Source organism: Trachurus trachurus (genome assembly GCF_905171665.1).
Source record: "Trachurus trachurus genome assembly, chromosome: 10".
Lineage (NCBI taxonomy): Eukaryota > Metazoa > Chordata > Actinopteri > Carangiformes > Carangidae > Trachurus > Trachurus trachurus.
In genome coordinates this window covers 38,429,018-38,445,478 of record NC_139894.1, presented here as the reverse complement: position 1 = coordinate 38,445,478, position 16,461 = coordinate 38,429,018, and the positions used below count along the sequence as shown (strand labels likewise).

The 16,461-nt window shown below is 44.1% G+C and overlaps 2 protein-coding genes across 2 annotated transcripts in view; both read right to left on the bottom strand.

The window, feature by feature from the left end:
* Positions 1-254: 254 nt before the first annotated feature.
* Positions 255-2,633, bottom strand: LOC310992311 (E3 SUMO-protein ligase ZBED1-like; the record flags this gene model as incomplete). Its single annotated transcript, XM_083980325.1, has 3 exons — positions 255-559; positions 770-968; positions 1,200-2,633. 3 exons carry the CDS (start codon positions 2,631-2,633, stop codon positions 255-257), a joined length of 1,938 nt encoding a protein of 645 aa, XP_083836451.1.
* A 3,191-nt stretch (positions 2,634-5,824) lies between these two features.
* The window catches only part of LOC310992310 (NACHT, LRR and PYD domains-containing protein 3-like), a gene marked incomplete at both ends in the record, with an annotated part of 31,843 nt that continues 21,206 nt past the window's right edge, over positions 5,825-16,461 (bottom strand). The window contains 3 exons of the mRNA XM_083980324.1: positions 5,825-5,876; positions 6,963-7,139; positions 7,803-7,976. Of these exons, the coding sequence (XP_083836450.1) occupies positions 5,825-5,876; positions 6,963-7,139; positions 7,803-7,976 (403 nt within the window). The remainder of the gene's footprint in view (positions 5,877-6,962; positions 7,140-7,802; positions 7,977-16,461) is intronic.

Below are 16,461 nucleotides of genomic sequence, written 5' to 3'. Positions count from 1 at the left end.
TCCCTTTGACCTTAAATGACAAAATTAAGTTCACACACTTGTCTCCCTGGACAAGAACTGTGTGTCACTGTTTGAACACTTCACTGAATGTATGTAAAAATAAAATATGTCTATGTATACATATTGCAGAAGCACTATAATGTTACTGAACACACTGAGCTGAAATGTATGAGAAAAATAAAAAAAAAGTGTGCATAATATTTGTATTTAAACAAAACAAAATTTGTAACCAAGATACTCATACATGAATGGGTCTACTTGTACTTGACTTCTTTTGTTTTCAGATTTTTGTGAAGAAAGATAATCTGATCCACATGTTCTGGGCTGAGTGCACTCCTCTGGGCAGTTATAATGTCACCTGCGGTTGAGAAGATTCTCTCAGCAGAGACACTCGTGCCTGGGATGCACAGATACCTCTTTGCAAGGGTTGACAGGAAAGGATATTCAGTCTCATGCTCCTTCCACCAGTTCAGTGGATTGGCACCCTTTTTGATTGGCATTGGAGCAACCTCCTTGAACCTCTCCTGGTCCTCCAGAGTCTTCAACTTCTTTGTAGTACCTGAAGCAGTGTAAGAAAAAATAGTAGGGGAAAAAGAGCAACAGATTAATGGCTGAGCACTGTGTAGAATACTAAATGTACAGTTATTAACACTAAAATGCTTCCTTGGATTTATTTAGATGTGCTGAAGTTGTTAGTTTCACTATACTCCTATTTTTTTGACTGAAGAGGTTCTTCAAATTTCCTATACTGCCCCGAGGCATATGATACCAAGTAGGTCTGCAAGGCTGCAAGAATCCCTTGATCTCTTTTTGGATGTGGACAGCGGGTTAACCGTCTCCTCTTCCACAGGATCCTCACTGCACTCGTTGCCGTCTATGTCCTCGTCTGGCATCAGCAGCACTGCATCCTCCTCATCATTCTCAGTCACAATCACCACTTCCTCCATCTCCTCATTTCCAGCCAGTCTCTGCTGAAAAACATAATATGAAATTAACATTAAGAATTTTAAGCCCATACAACAAAGTGACAAGAGAATGCCAACAAAATCATGTCAATTTAATTTAAATATTAACCAACATATCATCCTGCATTTATGCATTTTAAGCTTCAGGTATTATACTTTTTAATTTGTCTTAGAGCATAATATTTGTATAGTTGTATAGTAGAGTAAATTTTTATAAGTATTTGTCTAGCTCACCTGAAATGGCTCCTGGCACCTTGCAGCCTCTGTGATGACCCTGGCATAGGTGACCTGGCGTTCATCCTCGGACAGGAAGGGCAGTGTCTTGAATCTGGGATCAAGAGCTGCACAAACATGAAGACTCTCCCTCTCTTCGTTCAAGTACCTCTTCTTAAGATCCTGGCATATGGCAGATTTAATTTCCTTTATCAAGTTAGAATCACTTGGGCTTACTTGGAGATCTTTGAGCAGGTGGTCATGGACCGGTGCAACTGCTGATAGTGTTGGAGTTTTCTCCTCTTCCATAGCAACAGTTGCAGTCTTCAATGGCTTCATAACTGTCACGATTTCTTCAGCAGCTGTGACGTCTGTTTCAGTCAGGGTACACACGTCCTTCTCACACTTTCTTACTTCACCTGACAGCAGGGCAGCAGCGATGGCCGGCTGTTGCTCAAGAAAGCGCTGGAGCATGTCGTGTGCACTGTTCCCCCTGGTCACAGTGTCAGTCATCAGTTTGTGTTTGTCCAGGTTGAGAAGTTTTTGCTTTTCCTTTAAGACATGGCTCGCTGTGGTGCTGCGTCTAAAAAAACTGATGATGCGCCTCACTTTTCCCAACAAGCGGGCGACTGCTGGTAACTTAAGTGCGCGCTGGGAAGCCAGATTGAGGATGTGAGCGAAGCATCCAAAATGCAGCATGCCCGCTAACCCTGCTGCGAGGGTCATGTTCGCCGCATTGTCCGTGACCACAGCTGGGTCCTTATCTAGTAAGCCCCATTCCTCCACTGCGCTTCTCAGTAGAGCAGCGATGTTGCTGCCAGTATGGCTCTCGTACATCGCCCTCGTCTGCAACACGTGTGTCACCAGCTCCCATTCCTCATTAATGTGGTGCGCCGTTATTGTAATGTAGGACTCTGTGGCTCGTGATGTCCAGCCGTCACATGACAGCGCGACTCTCGGCGCAGAGCTTAGATCTGCTTTTACTGTCTCCCTCACCTCGTCATATATTTTCGGCACGGCTACATTAGCCATGTACTTACGCTGCGGCACCATGTAGCGCGGCTCCAATGTATGAATCACCCACCGAAAGCCGGCGTTCTCCACAACGTTGTAGGGGCGCAAATCTTTACAAATGAAATGCACCATTGCCTCCGTGATCCCCCGGGCTCGAACTGAAGTGGACGGGAGGACTTTGGCACGGTCCAATGTGGTCTGCTTCGGGTTGGCAGGTTTCGGCGGCTGCGGCTCTACAAATATGCCGGGGTGGTGTCTTGCTAAATGAGTTTGCAAGTTTGTTGTGTTGCCCGAATATCTAATGGGAGCGAAACAGCGTTTGCAAAGCGCGTAGTCTTTGTCCAGCTCACTTGTGTGCTCTCCTTTCCTTTGGAATCCAAAGTACTTCCAAACATCTGCCTTAAAGTTCGAGGGCGTCTCTAGTTTAATGTTACCTGCCATGCTTGCTTGGTTTTTTTGTTTTTTTCAGCTCCACTGCCTCACCGCAAACGCCTTGCAGTGAGCTAGCGGCACAGCGACACCTCGCGGAGCGGAGGTCGCACTGGATTTACAGTCCGTGTAAAAAACATGATTTATTATTTGAAAAAAAAATCGATATTCAAACTTTGACTATCGATATTGAATCGGAAGAGAACGTATCGCAATATATTGCTATATCGATATTTTTGCCCACCCCTAATGGACAGTTCATAGATCTTTCATAGATAGGCCTATGTAAGTTATTGTGGATGAATTTGTCTTAATTTATGTTACTTTGTAAAAAAAAATGTCATTTAGGCTTTTGTCTTAGTTGTTAAATGTTGTTCTTTGGCAATATCTGGATTTTTTCATTGCTATTATATTTTTGTGTATTTTATTAGGCCTACATTTACGAGCTGATCATTAAACGAACAAATCAGAGGTTACTCAGCAGTTACTCAGTACTTGAGTAGCTTTTTCACCAAGTACTTTCTACTCTTACTCAAGTAAATGTTTGAATGGCTACTTTTTACTTTTACTTGAGTAACATTATTCTAAAGTAACTATACTCTTACTTGAGTACAATTTTGGCTACTCTACCCACCTCTGATTGAATCAGTGTTGATTCAGTATCAGTTAATGGTTGAAAACCTGACGTTGATTCAACACCGATCATAACGAGCGCTTTCAATGTTGATTAAATGTCGGGAATCAATGTTGATTCAACGGAGCAGCCTGACCATAATTCAACGTTGATTCAATGTCATTTTGCTATCTGGGCAGTAAATAAAATACAGGACATTTCATAAACAAAGACAATTCAAAGGTCTTTACAGAGAATAAAAAGGAGTAAACTCTTCATTGAACTTGTCATAGTTGTGTGGGTGTTACCTTTGTTACATTTGGTCTTTTTTTTTAAAACTTATTTGACATTTTTGTGACATGAGTTTAATTTCACGTTTGAAAATATTGATACGTTTCTTCAACAATCTGGAGGAGCAACTGAACTTTATTAGCTTTAAGTCCAGAGACACTGATGATGCTCTGTCAGGTCAGGACACACAGACGATGGTGGACTGGACTCTGTTCACTTCCTCTTGTTCCTACCACCTACACACAAACACACACAAACACACAGAGTTGTTAGTCTGTTGTTCAGTTCAGTGACTGGACATTGGTCTGTAGAGAGAGAGCTGCTGTTTCCTATAACATTGTGTAGAGAGGGGAGGTGGAAGCCGCTGGAGCTTCACCTTCACACCTTTTTACACTTTGTTGCTGTGTTTGATTGCAGTGCAGCAGCAACTGTGTAGAAATATGAACAAAGACTGAAACAAAATTGAACTGAAGTGAAATGTGCAGCATTTATTGCAGTATCACTGCTCCAACACTTCAGTGAGGGATTTCCTCCTGTTACCTGTCAGCTCATGTTACAGATACAAGTTATTAAGTATCTGTGGGACCACAGCATCTGATTGGCTGTTGAGATTTCATAGAGAAACTGTTCTGTTGATCATTTCCACTGAAGTTTATCCACTGCATCTGCTGGAACGTAGTTTGGCCATTGAAACAAAAAGACATTCACTACACACTTCTCTATATTTATTGCAGACTAACATTTTTCTAAAGCAAAGATCAAAAACATTAGTGAATCTGATATGAGTGATAGATGCAACAGGACGTCTGGCTCATACTTCCTGGTTTTGGCCTGACACCACAACACCTTTACCTGATACTGGAGCATTCTGTTTGGCCTCCACACTCTGTTGGTTTTGGTTCTTGTCTTGTTGTTTCCTCATTAAAGGGACAACAAGGAGTTTCGAAAAGGAGGAGAATGAACTTCTGACTTATCCAAGATGGCGGCGCACATACGTGCAGCGGCTCGGCACTCCAGTGATCGGTACTCTTTATGACCCCCGTCGTGCCTGGCAAGGTCTGAGGCAAATCACCAGACAAAACCATAACAATAACCCAAGCAGCAGCAGCGACTCCCTGGCTGAGCAGCTCAACCACTTCTTCAGTCGGTTAGAAGCGGAGGCAGCAGCAGCAACTGACCCTCCAGCTCCAGACACTGACAGCCAGCCACTCACCTTGCAAACCGCTGAGGTGAGACGCGCCCTCCAGAGCATCAAAATCCGGAAAGCAGCCGGCCCAGATGGGGTACCCGGACGTGTTCTCAAAGACTGCGCCGCAGAGCTAGCTGAGGTATTTACAAATATCTTCAACTCATCTCTATTGCAGTGCTCCGTCCCCAGGTGCCTGAAAACATCTACCATCGTGCCAGTCCCCAGCAGTGACTGAGCTGAATGATTACAGGCCTGTGGCACTGACGCCTGTAATCATGAAGTGCCTGGAGAGACTGGTGCTTAATCACATCAAGTCGTGCCTTCCACCCACTCTGGACCCTCATCAGTATGCCTATAGGAGCAACAGGTCAACTGATGATGCCATCTGCACTGCACTTCACACTGTACTGCACCACCTGGAACATCCGGGGACCTATGCACGGCTGCTGTTTGTGGATTACAGCTCCGCCTTTACCATCACCATCACCATCTTACCCAGCAGGCTGTTCTCCAAAATGCACAATCTGGGCATAGAGCATAACATCTGCCTGTGGATCATGGACTTTTTAACCAACAGGCCTCAGTCAGTCAGGATGGGCACTTACCACTCCTCCACCCTGACACTGAGCACAGGTGCCCCACAAGGTTGCGTGCTCAGCCCCTTCCTCTACTCCGTGTACACACATGACTGCACCCCAATACATAACACCAATGCCATCATCAAATTTGCTGATGACACAACAGTGGCGGGGTTGATCAGCAAAACAACGAGTCTGCCTACAGAGAGGAAGTGCTGGGGCTGACAATGTGGTGCAAAGAAAATAACCTCACACTGAACATCAAAAAAACCAAAGAACTGATAATAGACTTTCGGAAAAAGAAAGATGCACACACACCACTGTACATTGATGGCAAGGAGGTGGAGAGGGTGACAAGTTTCAAATTCTTGGGCACCCATATCACAGAATACCTCAAATGGACTGTTAACACCAACATGCTGGTTAAAAAGGCACGACAAAGGCTGTACTTCCTGAGAACACTCAGGAAGATCAACCTGGCTCAACACCTGCTTGTGTCTTACTACCGCAGCACCATTGAAAGCATTGTGACTCATGGCATCTTGACTTGGTACGGGAGCTGCTCTGCAGCAGACAAAAAAGCTCTGCAGAGAATTATCAAATCAGCACAATACATCACCAACTCCCAGTTACCTGCCCTGAATACCATATTTACTTCCCGCTGTCTGCAGAAGTCACATAACATTATCAATGACCCCTCCCACCCTGCCCAACACCTCTTTGAACTTCTGCCATCCGGCAGAAGATACAGGTCCATCAGTACACGCACCACACGTTTTAAGAACAGTTACCCCACAGCCATAACCACACTGAACAATGCACTACAGCCATAATGTGAAGTATTACCCTAATGTGTTAGTACTGTACTGTAGTACTGTTTACTGTATCATGCAATGTCTGTACATTGGTACTGTTGAGAGTGCGTGATGCTTCAGAATGTGTGTGGATCAGTGAGTGAATGATGTTGTGTGAGTGATGTATACTGTTTTAGTATTTATTTATTTTATTCTCCTGTCTTTTTTTTTTTTAACGAGTCCGTATCTGACTGTGCACTTTGAATTTCGTTGTACACACAAGTACAATGACAATAAAGTATCTTGAAATCTTGAAATCTTGAAAAATTCCGCGGCAATAAAAAAGTCTCATATTAATGTGGATGAATCTACGCTACCCACACTTGTTAATGGCTCCATTTTCGATAAATATATCGTTTTGTCTCTATCGTTATTGGTGGTTGTGGAAATGCTGGGCGAGCCGACCAGCGTTTCCTTACTTTCGGTTTCGCTGACGTTGCCCGACGGGTCATGAGAATAACGCAGCCGAATCGCCGTTTATGGTCGGAACTACGACGGTATCTGATCGTCTTCCAACCTCTGACTTTCATTCTTGATGAATGAAAAGATTCTTGGCAAGACATCCGTCTTGCGCCGGTCCAAGAATTTCATCGTGCAGAGGCTCATGGTAAATGTAGTGTGAGAACACTTCGCTTTCCAAAACTCCTCGTTGTCCCTTTAAATAATTAGTTTAACCGAACCTCTATGTGTCTTTATGTTTAAATGTCTTGTTATGGATCTAAGTTACATGATGAAAAGAAACCAGTTAAACTGCTCAACCATTTTTCCTTCATGAGTTGATTGATCTGGAGGGAAACAACTACAGATTTAACTGACCTCAGAGTCTCCAGTCTACAGTCTGGTCTCTTCTGGAGATCAATCAGATCCTTCAGGTCTGGATCCTGCAGGTCCCAGTTGGATCCCAGGTCCAGTTCTCTCAGGTGGGAGGGGTTGGACTTCAGAGCTGAGCCCAGAGAAGAACAGCTGATCTCTGACAAACTGCAGTGCTCCAATCTGAATAAAGAATGAAATCAATAAAACATTCATCCACTTCTTTATGTCAAAACTGATTGATCATTGCTGCTGACCTCAGGACAGTCTGTCAATATAGAATCAATATCTGATCAGACATGTTGGACTAAACACTGACTCCAACACTTTTATTCAGGACTGAACTGGATCAGAGGTTAAAGGTCCAGTCCTGGTCCAGGACTAAGGTCTTTCTTGGTCCTGGTCTCAGGAAACTAAAACTATACACATTCAACTGAACACAAACCTGTTGACAAACCCCACCCACCCACATCTTATGTGATGGCTTCAGACCAGTCAGTCTTTATCAGAGTCAAACATTCTGACTTTAAGATCAGATTCAGATCATCTCTGTGAACAAAATGAAGACTGGCCTAACACTACAGAGCAGTCTAACATGTGTTTGTGACAGCGCCCCTGAAGGTTGAAGTGAAGTGAACAGACATTATTGATGAGGACTGAGTGAAATGAGCTGAGTGAGAGCTCAGTGAGAGAGAAGAACAACTGGAAACATGAGACAACAACTATTTCAAACCTCCTTCATTCATGACATCAAAGTCAATGATTCAAGTTCTGAGTGAAGATCAATCAGGTTCAGTTGTGGATCAAAGAGCTAAGATCTACAACAGTAACAGTCAGTGAACTGACCTCAGAGTCTCCAGTCTACAGTCTGGACTCTCCAGAAAACCACTCAGATCCTTCACTCCTGAATCCTGCAGGTTGTTGTGGCTCAGGTCCAGGTGTCTCAGGTGGGAGGGGTTGGACTTTAGAGCTGAGACCAGAGAAGAACAGCTGATCTCGGACAAACTGCACCTCTCCAATCTGAATAAATGAAAAAAGCCGTGAGTTGAGGACAAAGCTCCTTGTTGACAGCGTTCAATTTCTCATCATCTGTTCAGAACTGAAGAAGCTTCAGAGAGAACAAGTTTAGAAAATGAAAATCCAAGAGCTGAAGCAACAGGAAGCAGGTTAAACAGTCACATAAAGAGAAAACAGCTCATTAATATTCATGAGAAGCTGCTGCTGCTTCAACTCAGACTCTTCACCTCTTCACCTGTCCACCTGTGGCTCCATCTATAGATGCTTATCAGTCACATGACGTTCTTGTTGTGAGCGCCATCTTGGGTACCAACTGGGGACCTAGGCATAGCTATGATCATTAGATTGTATGATCTTTGATGAAGGATGTCTTTATTTCTCCATAACCACCGACTCATTACTTATTACTTATTACACATCTTATGAGTGAAATTATTAATTTTAGATGTAATGTTGAACAAAATACAACTTTTGTCGATTTATAAATTGCATAATATGGCGAATCTGCAAGTCCAGTCCAGTGGCGGCCTTTGGACATCTGGGGGCCAGTTTCAATGCTGCATATGATGCCCTATAAAACATTTAATTACCGATATGTTTGCGACCATGCGTCTCTGATGTATTGAAACCTGAAATGATACAGTAGCCTAAACTCATCATGCCTCCCAGGGACGCGCATGATCTTAAAACGATACATTGTGACCAAGTGTTAATATCTTTTGAGGGCAAGAAACCAGGAATTAGCAGGAAGAAAAAACGAGTATTGAAGTTGGTTTTCAACAAAATGCGAATACATTTTTCATATTTATTTGCATTTTAAGACACAAACAGGTATTTTATCACAATCCAAAAGCAAAACTATAACACCTATAACAATCATCTGAACTTGAAAATAGGTAACAAAAGTAGCCTCGTAAGCGCAACGTGCTCCGCATTATTTTAGCACCACGGACAGCGTGCAGGAAAAGAACAGACAGACTCGCCCTTTACAGAAATCCGCCCTTTCTGTTTTTCAGTGCAGAGAATGCTCTAATTATGTCATCTCTGTCGAGTGATCTTGTGACGTTGTGCTCAATTGACATTTGAGCCAGGGCTGACAGCCGCTCCTGCAGTATCGTTGACCTCAGGTGTGTTTTTAATACCATTCAAGCGAGAGAAACTCCTCTCTCTGCTTGCTACAGTCACGGGAACTGTCAACATCAGTCGGTGGGCAATGCTGAGGTTTGGGTACAGGTCCAGCAGGTTGTTGGTGTAGATGTAGCTCAACATCTGCAGGCCAGTATTTTCCTCTACCGGCACAGTGGTGACAGCAGCCACAACCTCGCGCACAAGCTCCTCAGCATCCACGTCGCCAAGTGTTTCCTCCATTTTCTTGCAGCTTTTCTCAAGTGTTCCAGCTTCCATTGCCTTCTTCATTTCTTTCCTCCCGTAAATGAACCCGAACAGACTGTAGAATGACTCTGTCAGCTTGAAACGCACACTAGTGCCCATGATGGCAGAGTCCACCAGTGGAAGGAAAGAGAGAGAGACACGCACATCGTAGGCCCAATTGGGATGGGTGCTGGATCAACGAGGAGTAAATGCAAAAAGAGAAAAAATCCGCACACCATGAGCTCCCTTCAGAAAAATTTAATAGCGTGACGTTTCGAGCAAAACAATGCTCTTTTTCAAACTGCTGTATACTGGTACAGACAGGAAACTGCTTATATATACACATACAAAACAACCCTGCCAGGTGAACAATCAACCCAATTGGGGTAAACCATTTTGAAAAAAGAGGGGGGGTTTGTGACTTCTATAAACTATCCAAAACAAAAGAAAAATATAAATATATAATATAGGCAACAATACATGTTCATGAAGTACAAAGAGAAACATTTTTTTTGTAATGAATCTATAGAGTACAAAAAGGTTCATGATTTTGTAGAAAATAAATAGATAGGCAGAGTCGTAATATTACGTAGTAGGGACACAGCAACCTAACTACAATAAAGAGGCGCCTCTGTCTATGAATTTAAAAAGCACACAAGTGACCACCACAGGTGGATATACCGGTTATCAGAAAAAATATACATACATATATATATATCAACACACATACCAGTAGAAAAAGAGTAGATCAATGTTACATATTATAAATACATTTACACATACTGGTAGTAAAAGAAAACCCACAATGATGACCATAGTCAAATAGCAGAGAACAGGATAATCTATATGTTAATACCTACAGTCAATCAGAAAATAGGAGATACCCATAAGAGCCAGAGAATTACAGGCAGGGTCTAATATCAAAATCTTCGTTGAGCCCCCTGGGAGCTAAAGTGTCCAGAGTATGAATAATTCTGATGTTTCAGAACCATATCTCCGAAAAACTTGACACCCTATGCACACAAGGCGACATTACTAAATCTGAACTGGAGTTTATGGCAGTTAAATTCCCCATTATGCCAGTGTTCTACATCTTACCAAAAATCCACAAACAATTTGTTGATATACCTCCTGGCAGACCTATCATCTCGGCCATTGGTTCACTCACTGAAAAAATATCTGCCTTTGTGGACTTTCATCTACAACCCCTTGTCACTGCACTACCCTCGTATACTAGGGATTCCATTGACTTTATCAAAACTATTAAAAACCTCAATCACATTGAGGAATCTCACATACTAGTCACAATGGACATTGAATCCCTGTACACAAATGTTCCCTTTGAGGGTGGTCTACAGGCTACTGAATTTTATCTCAACAAAAGAAATGAACACCATCCAAGCACCATATGCTTACTTGAACTCATTAAAGAAGTACTTACCTCCAACTCCTTTCTTTTTGGTGATGAATTCTTTCTCCAGATCTCGGGTGTTGCAATGGGCTCCAGGATGTCTCCAAGTTTTGCATCATTATATGTCGGCTACTTTGAACAACACGCCATCTTCAATGAGGACAACCCCTACCTCCAACACATCTCCTTTTGGAAAAGGTATCTTGACGACGTCTTTTTTCTGTGGACAGGCCCAGAGACCCTCCTTCTCGAGTTTCACGAACTGATTAACTCTAAGAACAGTCATCTAAAATTCACCATGTCTTCAGACTATAACGAAATGAACTTCCTTGACATCATGATAAAAAAAGAAAACAACTATCTTAAGACTGACCTGTATCGTAAACCTACGGACAGAAACTCATTACTACATGGTGAATCCTACCACCCCACACCTTTGAAGAAAAATCTTCCTATTTCTCAGTATAATCGCATCAGAAGAATCTGCAGCTCAGACGAAGACTTCAGTGTCCGCAGCAAAGAGCTAGAACAACGTTTTAAATCTAGGGGTTATAAAGACTCCTGGATCCAGACTGCTGCGGCTCGTTTTTCTAATGTGTCACAGGATGAATGCCTCTCTACCACAAGAGAAAAAGACAATACACCCAGGGTTGTTTGTGCCATCAAGTATTCACCTGTAACCAACAGCATTGAAAAGACTATTAAAAAACATTGGCACATTATTGAGACTGATCCCATTTTAAAAGAGTGTCTCCCCAACCCCCCTCGTGTGGTACACAAAAGACCTCCTAACTTACGAAATAAACTGGTGAGAGCTGACCTCCCTCCCCTCTCAGCCCCCCCACATTTTCTCAGTATTTCTCCAGGTTATTATCCCTGCGGTTGTTGTCAACAATGCAACTTTTCTCAGAAAACCAAACATTTTTACCATCCTCGATCTGGTAAAAAATTTGACATCAAGGGTGTTATCTCGTGTCACACTTCTAATGTTATCTATATGCTTAAGTGCCCATGTGGCCTAGCATATATAGGCAAAACCACCCGACCTCTGAAGACACGAATATCTGAGCATCGGAGCAACATTAGAAATCACGTTGCCACAAACCCAGTTGCTGTTCATTTTGCAGAGGCTAAACACAACATATCCACCTTAAGATATGTGGGTATTGAGACAATCAAAAAACCGCATAGAGGGGGGGATATCAACACTCTTTTACTAAAACAAGAACTGTATTGGATTCATACTCTGGACACTTTAGCTCCCAGGGGCTCAACGAAGATTTTGATATTAGACCCTGCCTGTAATTCTCTGGCTCTTATGGGTATCTCCTATTTTCTGATTGACTGTAGGTATTAACATATAGATTATCCTGTTCTCTGCTATTTGACTATGGTCATCATTGTGGGTTTTCTTTTACTACCAGTATGTGTAAATGTATTTATAATATGTAACATTGATCTACTCTTTTTCTACTGGTATGTGTGTTGATATATATATATGTATGTATATTTTTTCTGATAACCGGTATATCCACCTGTGGTGGTCACTTGTGTGCTTTTTAAATTCATAGACAGAGGCGCCTCTTTATTGTAGTTAGGTTGCTGTGTCCCTACTACGTAATATTACGACTCTGCCTATCTATTTATTTTCTACAAAATCATGAACCTTTTTGTACTCTATAGATTCATTACAAAAAAAATGTTTCTCTTTGTACTTCATGAACATGTATTGTTGCCTATATTATATATTTATATTTTTCTTTTGTTTTGGATAGTTTATAGAAGTCACAAACCCCCCCTCTTTTTTCAAAATGGTTTACCCCAATTGGGTTGATTGTTCACCTGGCAGGGTTGTTTTGTATGTGTATATATAAGCAGTTTCCTGTCTGTACCAGTATACAGCAGTTTGAAAAAGAGCATTGTTTTGCTCGAAACGTCACGCTATTAAATTTTTCTGAAGGGAGCTCATGGTGCGGATTTTTTCTCTTTTTGCACCAGTGGAAGGAAAACATCCCTCTTGAATCGTTCTTCGGGTGTCATCGTCAGGGAAGAATCTTCATTTTGGGACTCATATGGAAACTGGCGTTTTAGTTTTCGGCCTCGTGGAGTGGGAAAGACCATGTCACGTCGTGTGTTCCCCTATTTAGTTAAGTTTAGTCCCTGTTTTATTTTGAAGTTCTGTGTTTTTCTATTTGTCATGGTCTGTGTCTTTGTCCTAGTGTAGTTCCTGTTTTAGTTTGAAGTCCTTGTCCTGTCCTCCTGTGTGCTCCCTGCTTGTGATTACCTGATGTGTCTCACCTGTGTTAATTGCACCACCTGTGTCTCGTTCCCTCATGTGCTCCTCTGTTTCCTGTGGATTCGTGACAAATAAACCCCTTTTGTGTAACTGCAACTGGTATCCTGGCTGTCTGCATTTGGGTCCTGTTCTCCCCAACCCTGACAGTATGATCGGACCAAGAAATGGACCCAGCAGATTCCCTGTTCAAACAGGACAGGTATGAACTGTGTTGCAGCCTTAGGTGCATAGTTGCTGAATGCAAGCAGGACTATGGCAACAATTACAGGGAAGCAGCTGATCTACGCCAGGGTCATGGAGACACCATGGCTTCTCAAGTTTCTGCCTCCAGAGTACCAAGACTTGGTGGGGGATGTAATTCCCCAACCCTCCAATACTCTGCAGGCAAGTCCACAGCCTTCATGTCCCCCTGTGGCTGGGCCACAGCCTTCATGCCCCCCTGTGGCTGGGCCGCAGCCTTCATGTTCTCCAGTGGCTGGGCCGCAGCCTTCATGTTCTCCAGTGGCTGGGCCTTCATGTTCTCCAGTGGCTGGGCCGCAGCCTTCATGTTCTCCAGTGGCTGGGCCGCAGCCTTCAAGTTCTCCAGTGGCTGGGCCGCAGCCTTCATGTTCTCCAGTGGTTGGGCCGCAGCCTTCAAGTTCTCCAGTGGCTGGGCAGCAGCCTCCACACCACTACCTGCGGTGAGGCAGTCGGCGGCCCGGCCGACTCCTGCTGTTCCCTGTGCCTCATCGGCAGTCCGGCTGACACCTGTTCCCCGTGCCTCATTGGTGGTCCGGCCAACACCTGTTCCCTGTGCCTCGTTGGCAGTTCGGCCAACTCCAGAGGTGCAGCGTCCTCCGGCGCCACCTCCAGAGCTGCAGTGCCCCCCAGCGCCCTTCTCAGAGCTGCAAGTTCCTCTGGTGCCGCTCCCCGGACTGCAGCTTCCTCCGGCTCCCCCTCCACAGCTGCAGCGTCCTTCGGCGCCACCTCCAGAGCTGCAGCTTCCCCCGGCGCCCTTCTCAGAGCTGCAACATCCTTCGGCGCCACCTCCAGAGCTGCAGCTTCCCCCGGCGCCCTTCTCAGAGCGGCAACATCCTCCGGTGCCACCTCCAGAGCTGCAGTGTCCTCCAGTGTCAGGGGTCCCGGCTGACGCCACCCCTGATTCCTGTGTCCAGCAGGAGGCCCGTCCGGCTCCTGATTCCAGTGTCCAGCAGGAGGCCCGTCCGGCTCCTGATTCCAGTGTCCAGCAGGAAGCCCGTCCGGCTCCTGAGGCCCGTCCGGCTCCTGATTCCAGTGTCCAGCAGGAGGCCCGTCCGGCTCCTGATTCCAGTGTCCAGCAGGAAGCCCGTCCGGCTCCTGAGGCCCGTCCGGCTCCTGATTCCAGTGTCCAGCAGGAGGCCCGTCCGGCTCCTGATTCCAGTGTCCAGCAGGAGGCCCGTCCTGCTCCTGTTTCCAGTGTCCAGCCGGTGGTCAGTCCGGCCCCCACCTCCAGCATCCAACTGGAGATCTGTCAGGTTCCTGCTGCCAGTGGCCAGGTGGTAACCCAGCCAATCCCCGTCCTGGGTCGTCAGTGGGCGGTCGGCCTCCCTTCTGGTCTCCAGTCCTCCAGTTATTGTCTGACACATTACATGTGTTTCTGTAGTGGAGGTGAAATGTGAGAGGGAAACAGCGACTGGACTAAAACCAGAGAAGGAGAAAACAGACGTCACCATGACGACCCTCGGTGTGGATCAGTCTAATATCAGCCTCATGTCTGCAGCTCAGTGTCAACACAACTTTCCCATCACATTCATCTGAGCACAGAAATAAAACAGAGTCTGACCTCAGAGTCTCCAGTCTACAGTCTGGACTCTCCAAAAAAACACTCCTTCAGGTCTGAATCCTGCAGGTTGTTGTCACTCAGGTCCAGGTGTCTCAGGTGGGAGGGGTTGGACTTCAGAGCTGAGCCCAGACAAGAACAGCTGATCTCTGACAACCTGCAGCTCCTCAATCTGAATAAAGTATAAAAGCAGTACAACATTAATTATTTTTACTTTTGCTTGAGTATAATTGTAAAAGAAGAAGCGGTCCTTTTACTCCGTTACATTGAGCTACATTTAGCTTGCTACTCGCTACCTTTTATCGATCCAATGCGCGATCTGTTTGTTTAGGGTAACACACACACACAAAGAGTTTATGGCAGTTCATAGACCTCTGTATGCATACTGTATGTAAGTTGTTGTGGCTGACTTTGCTTTACTTTGTTACTTTGTAAAGATTAAATGTATTGTCTTAGTTGTTAAGTGTTGTTATTTGATAATATCTGAATTTGTTCATTGCTGTTTTATATTTTTGTGTATTTGATTACGTTAATGCGCTGATTATTTAACAAATAAAAGGTTTAGGGCTGACCTCCAGAAGTCGACTATTCAACAATTCGATTCGGAGAGGTCTGATTCGACTATGAACCTCGTAGTTGAATCTAACCAAGACCGTACCATTCTGACTATAGGGGGTGCCCACGGCTGCTGAGCATAAATTGTTCCATATGTCTTTTTTCGTTATAAAAAGCCTATTTTGATCAGTGTAGGGTAGTAACGCGTTATTAGTAACGCCGTTACTTTTTTCAGTAACTAATAACGCAACGCGTTTTTTTAAAATCAGTAACTCCGTTTCCATTACCAAACGCTGCGTTACTCCGTTCCTTTTGGTGAGGTTTTACAGCGGCACACACTTCAGCGATCAATAAAGTTTCATTGAATTGAAAGAAAAACAGAGCACAGACACTAAGCACTTGGTGGCTGCCCTCTAGCGTCCCACGCGTAATCAAACACGCTACATGAAGAGGACTGGACCGGGGGGCGCCCCCCATTCCGAAGGACCGCCATTCTGACGGTCTGCCAGTCCGAAAATTCCTTCTGAGGGGCCGCTGTTCCGAATGTGTTTTATTTTGAAAACTGACCGGATTCTCTCGTGGTTTGACTTCCTGCACGGCTTGACACGATCGCGCTGCGGGGACAGCAAAAAATACAAAACAAAAATACCGCTGGAGTGAATTTACTTCCGTCACTGAAAACAGGTTCTGAACGTAACTCGAGATTTGTTTGCAGTTCTGTTAGGTCAAGCTGCTGTAGCCTACATGCTGACATCATGCAGCATGATGATGATGATGATGGTAAAATTTTACAGATAAAAACATGTGTTTTTTCATCAGCATCAGTACAGAACTGAAATGAGGGTTAGAGGGAATTTCAATCAACCTTTATTTAATGGGAGCATTGGAAAAAAAACGTTTTAAAGTAACGAAAAGGTTACTTTCTCAGTAACGCATTATTTTTTGGTTTAAGTAACTGAGTTACTAACTGAGTTACTTTTTTAATGAAGTAACTAGTAACTGTAACTAGTTACTATTTTTCAGTAACTAGCACAACACTGATTGTGATACAAAATCT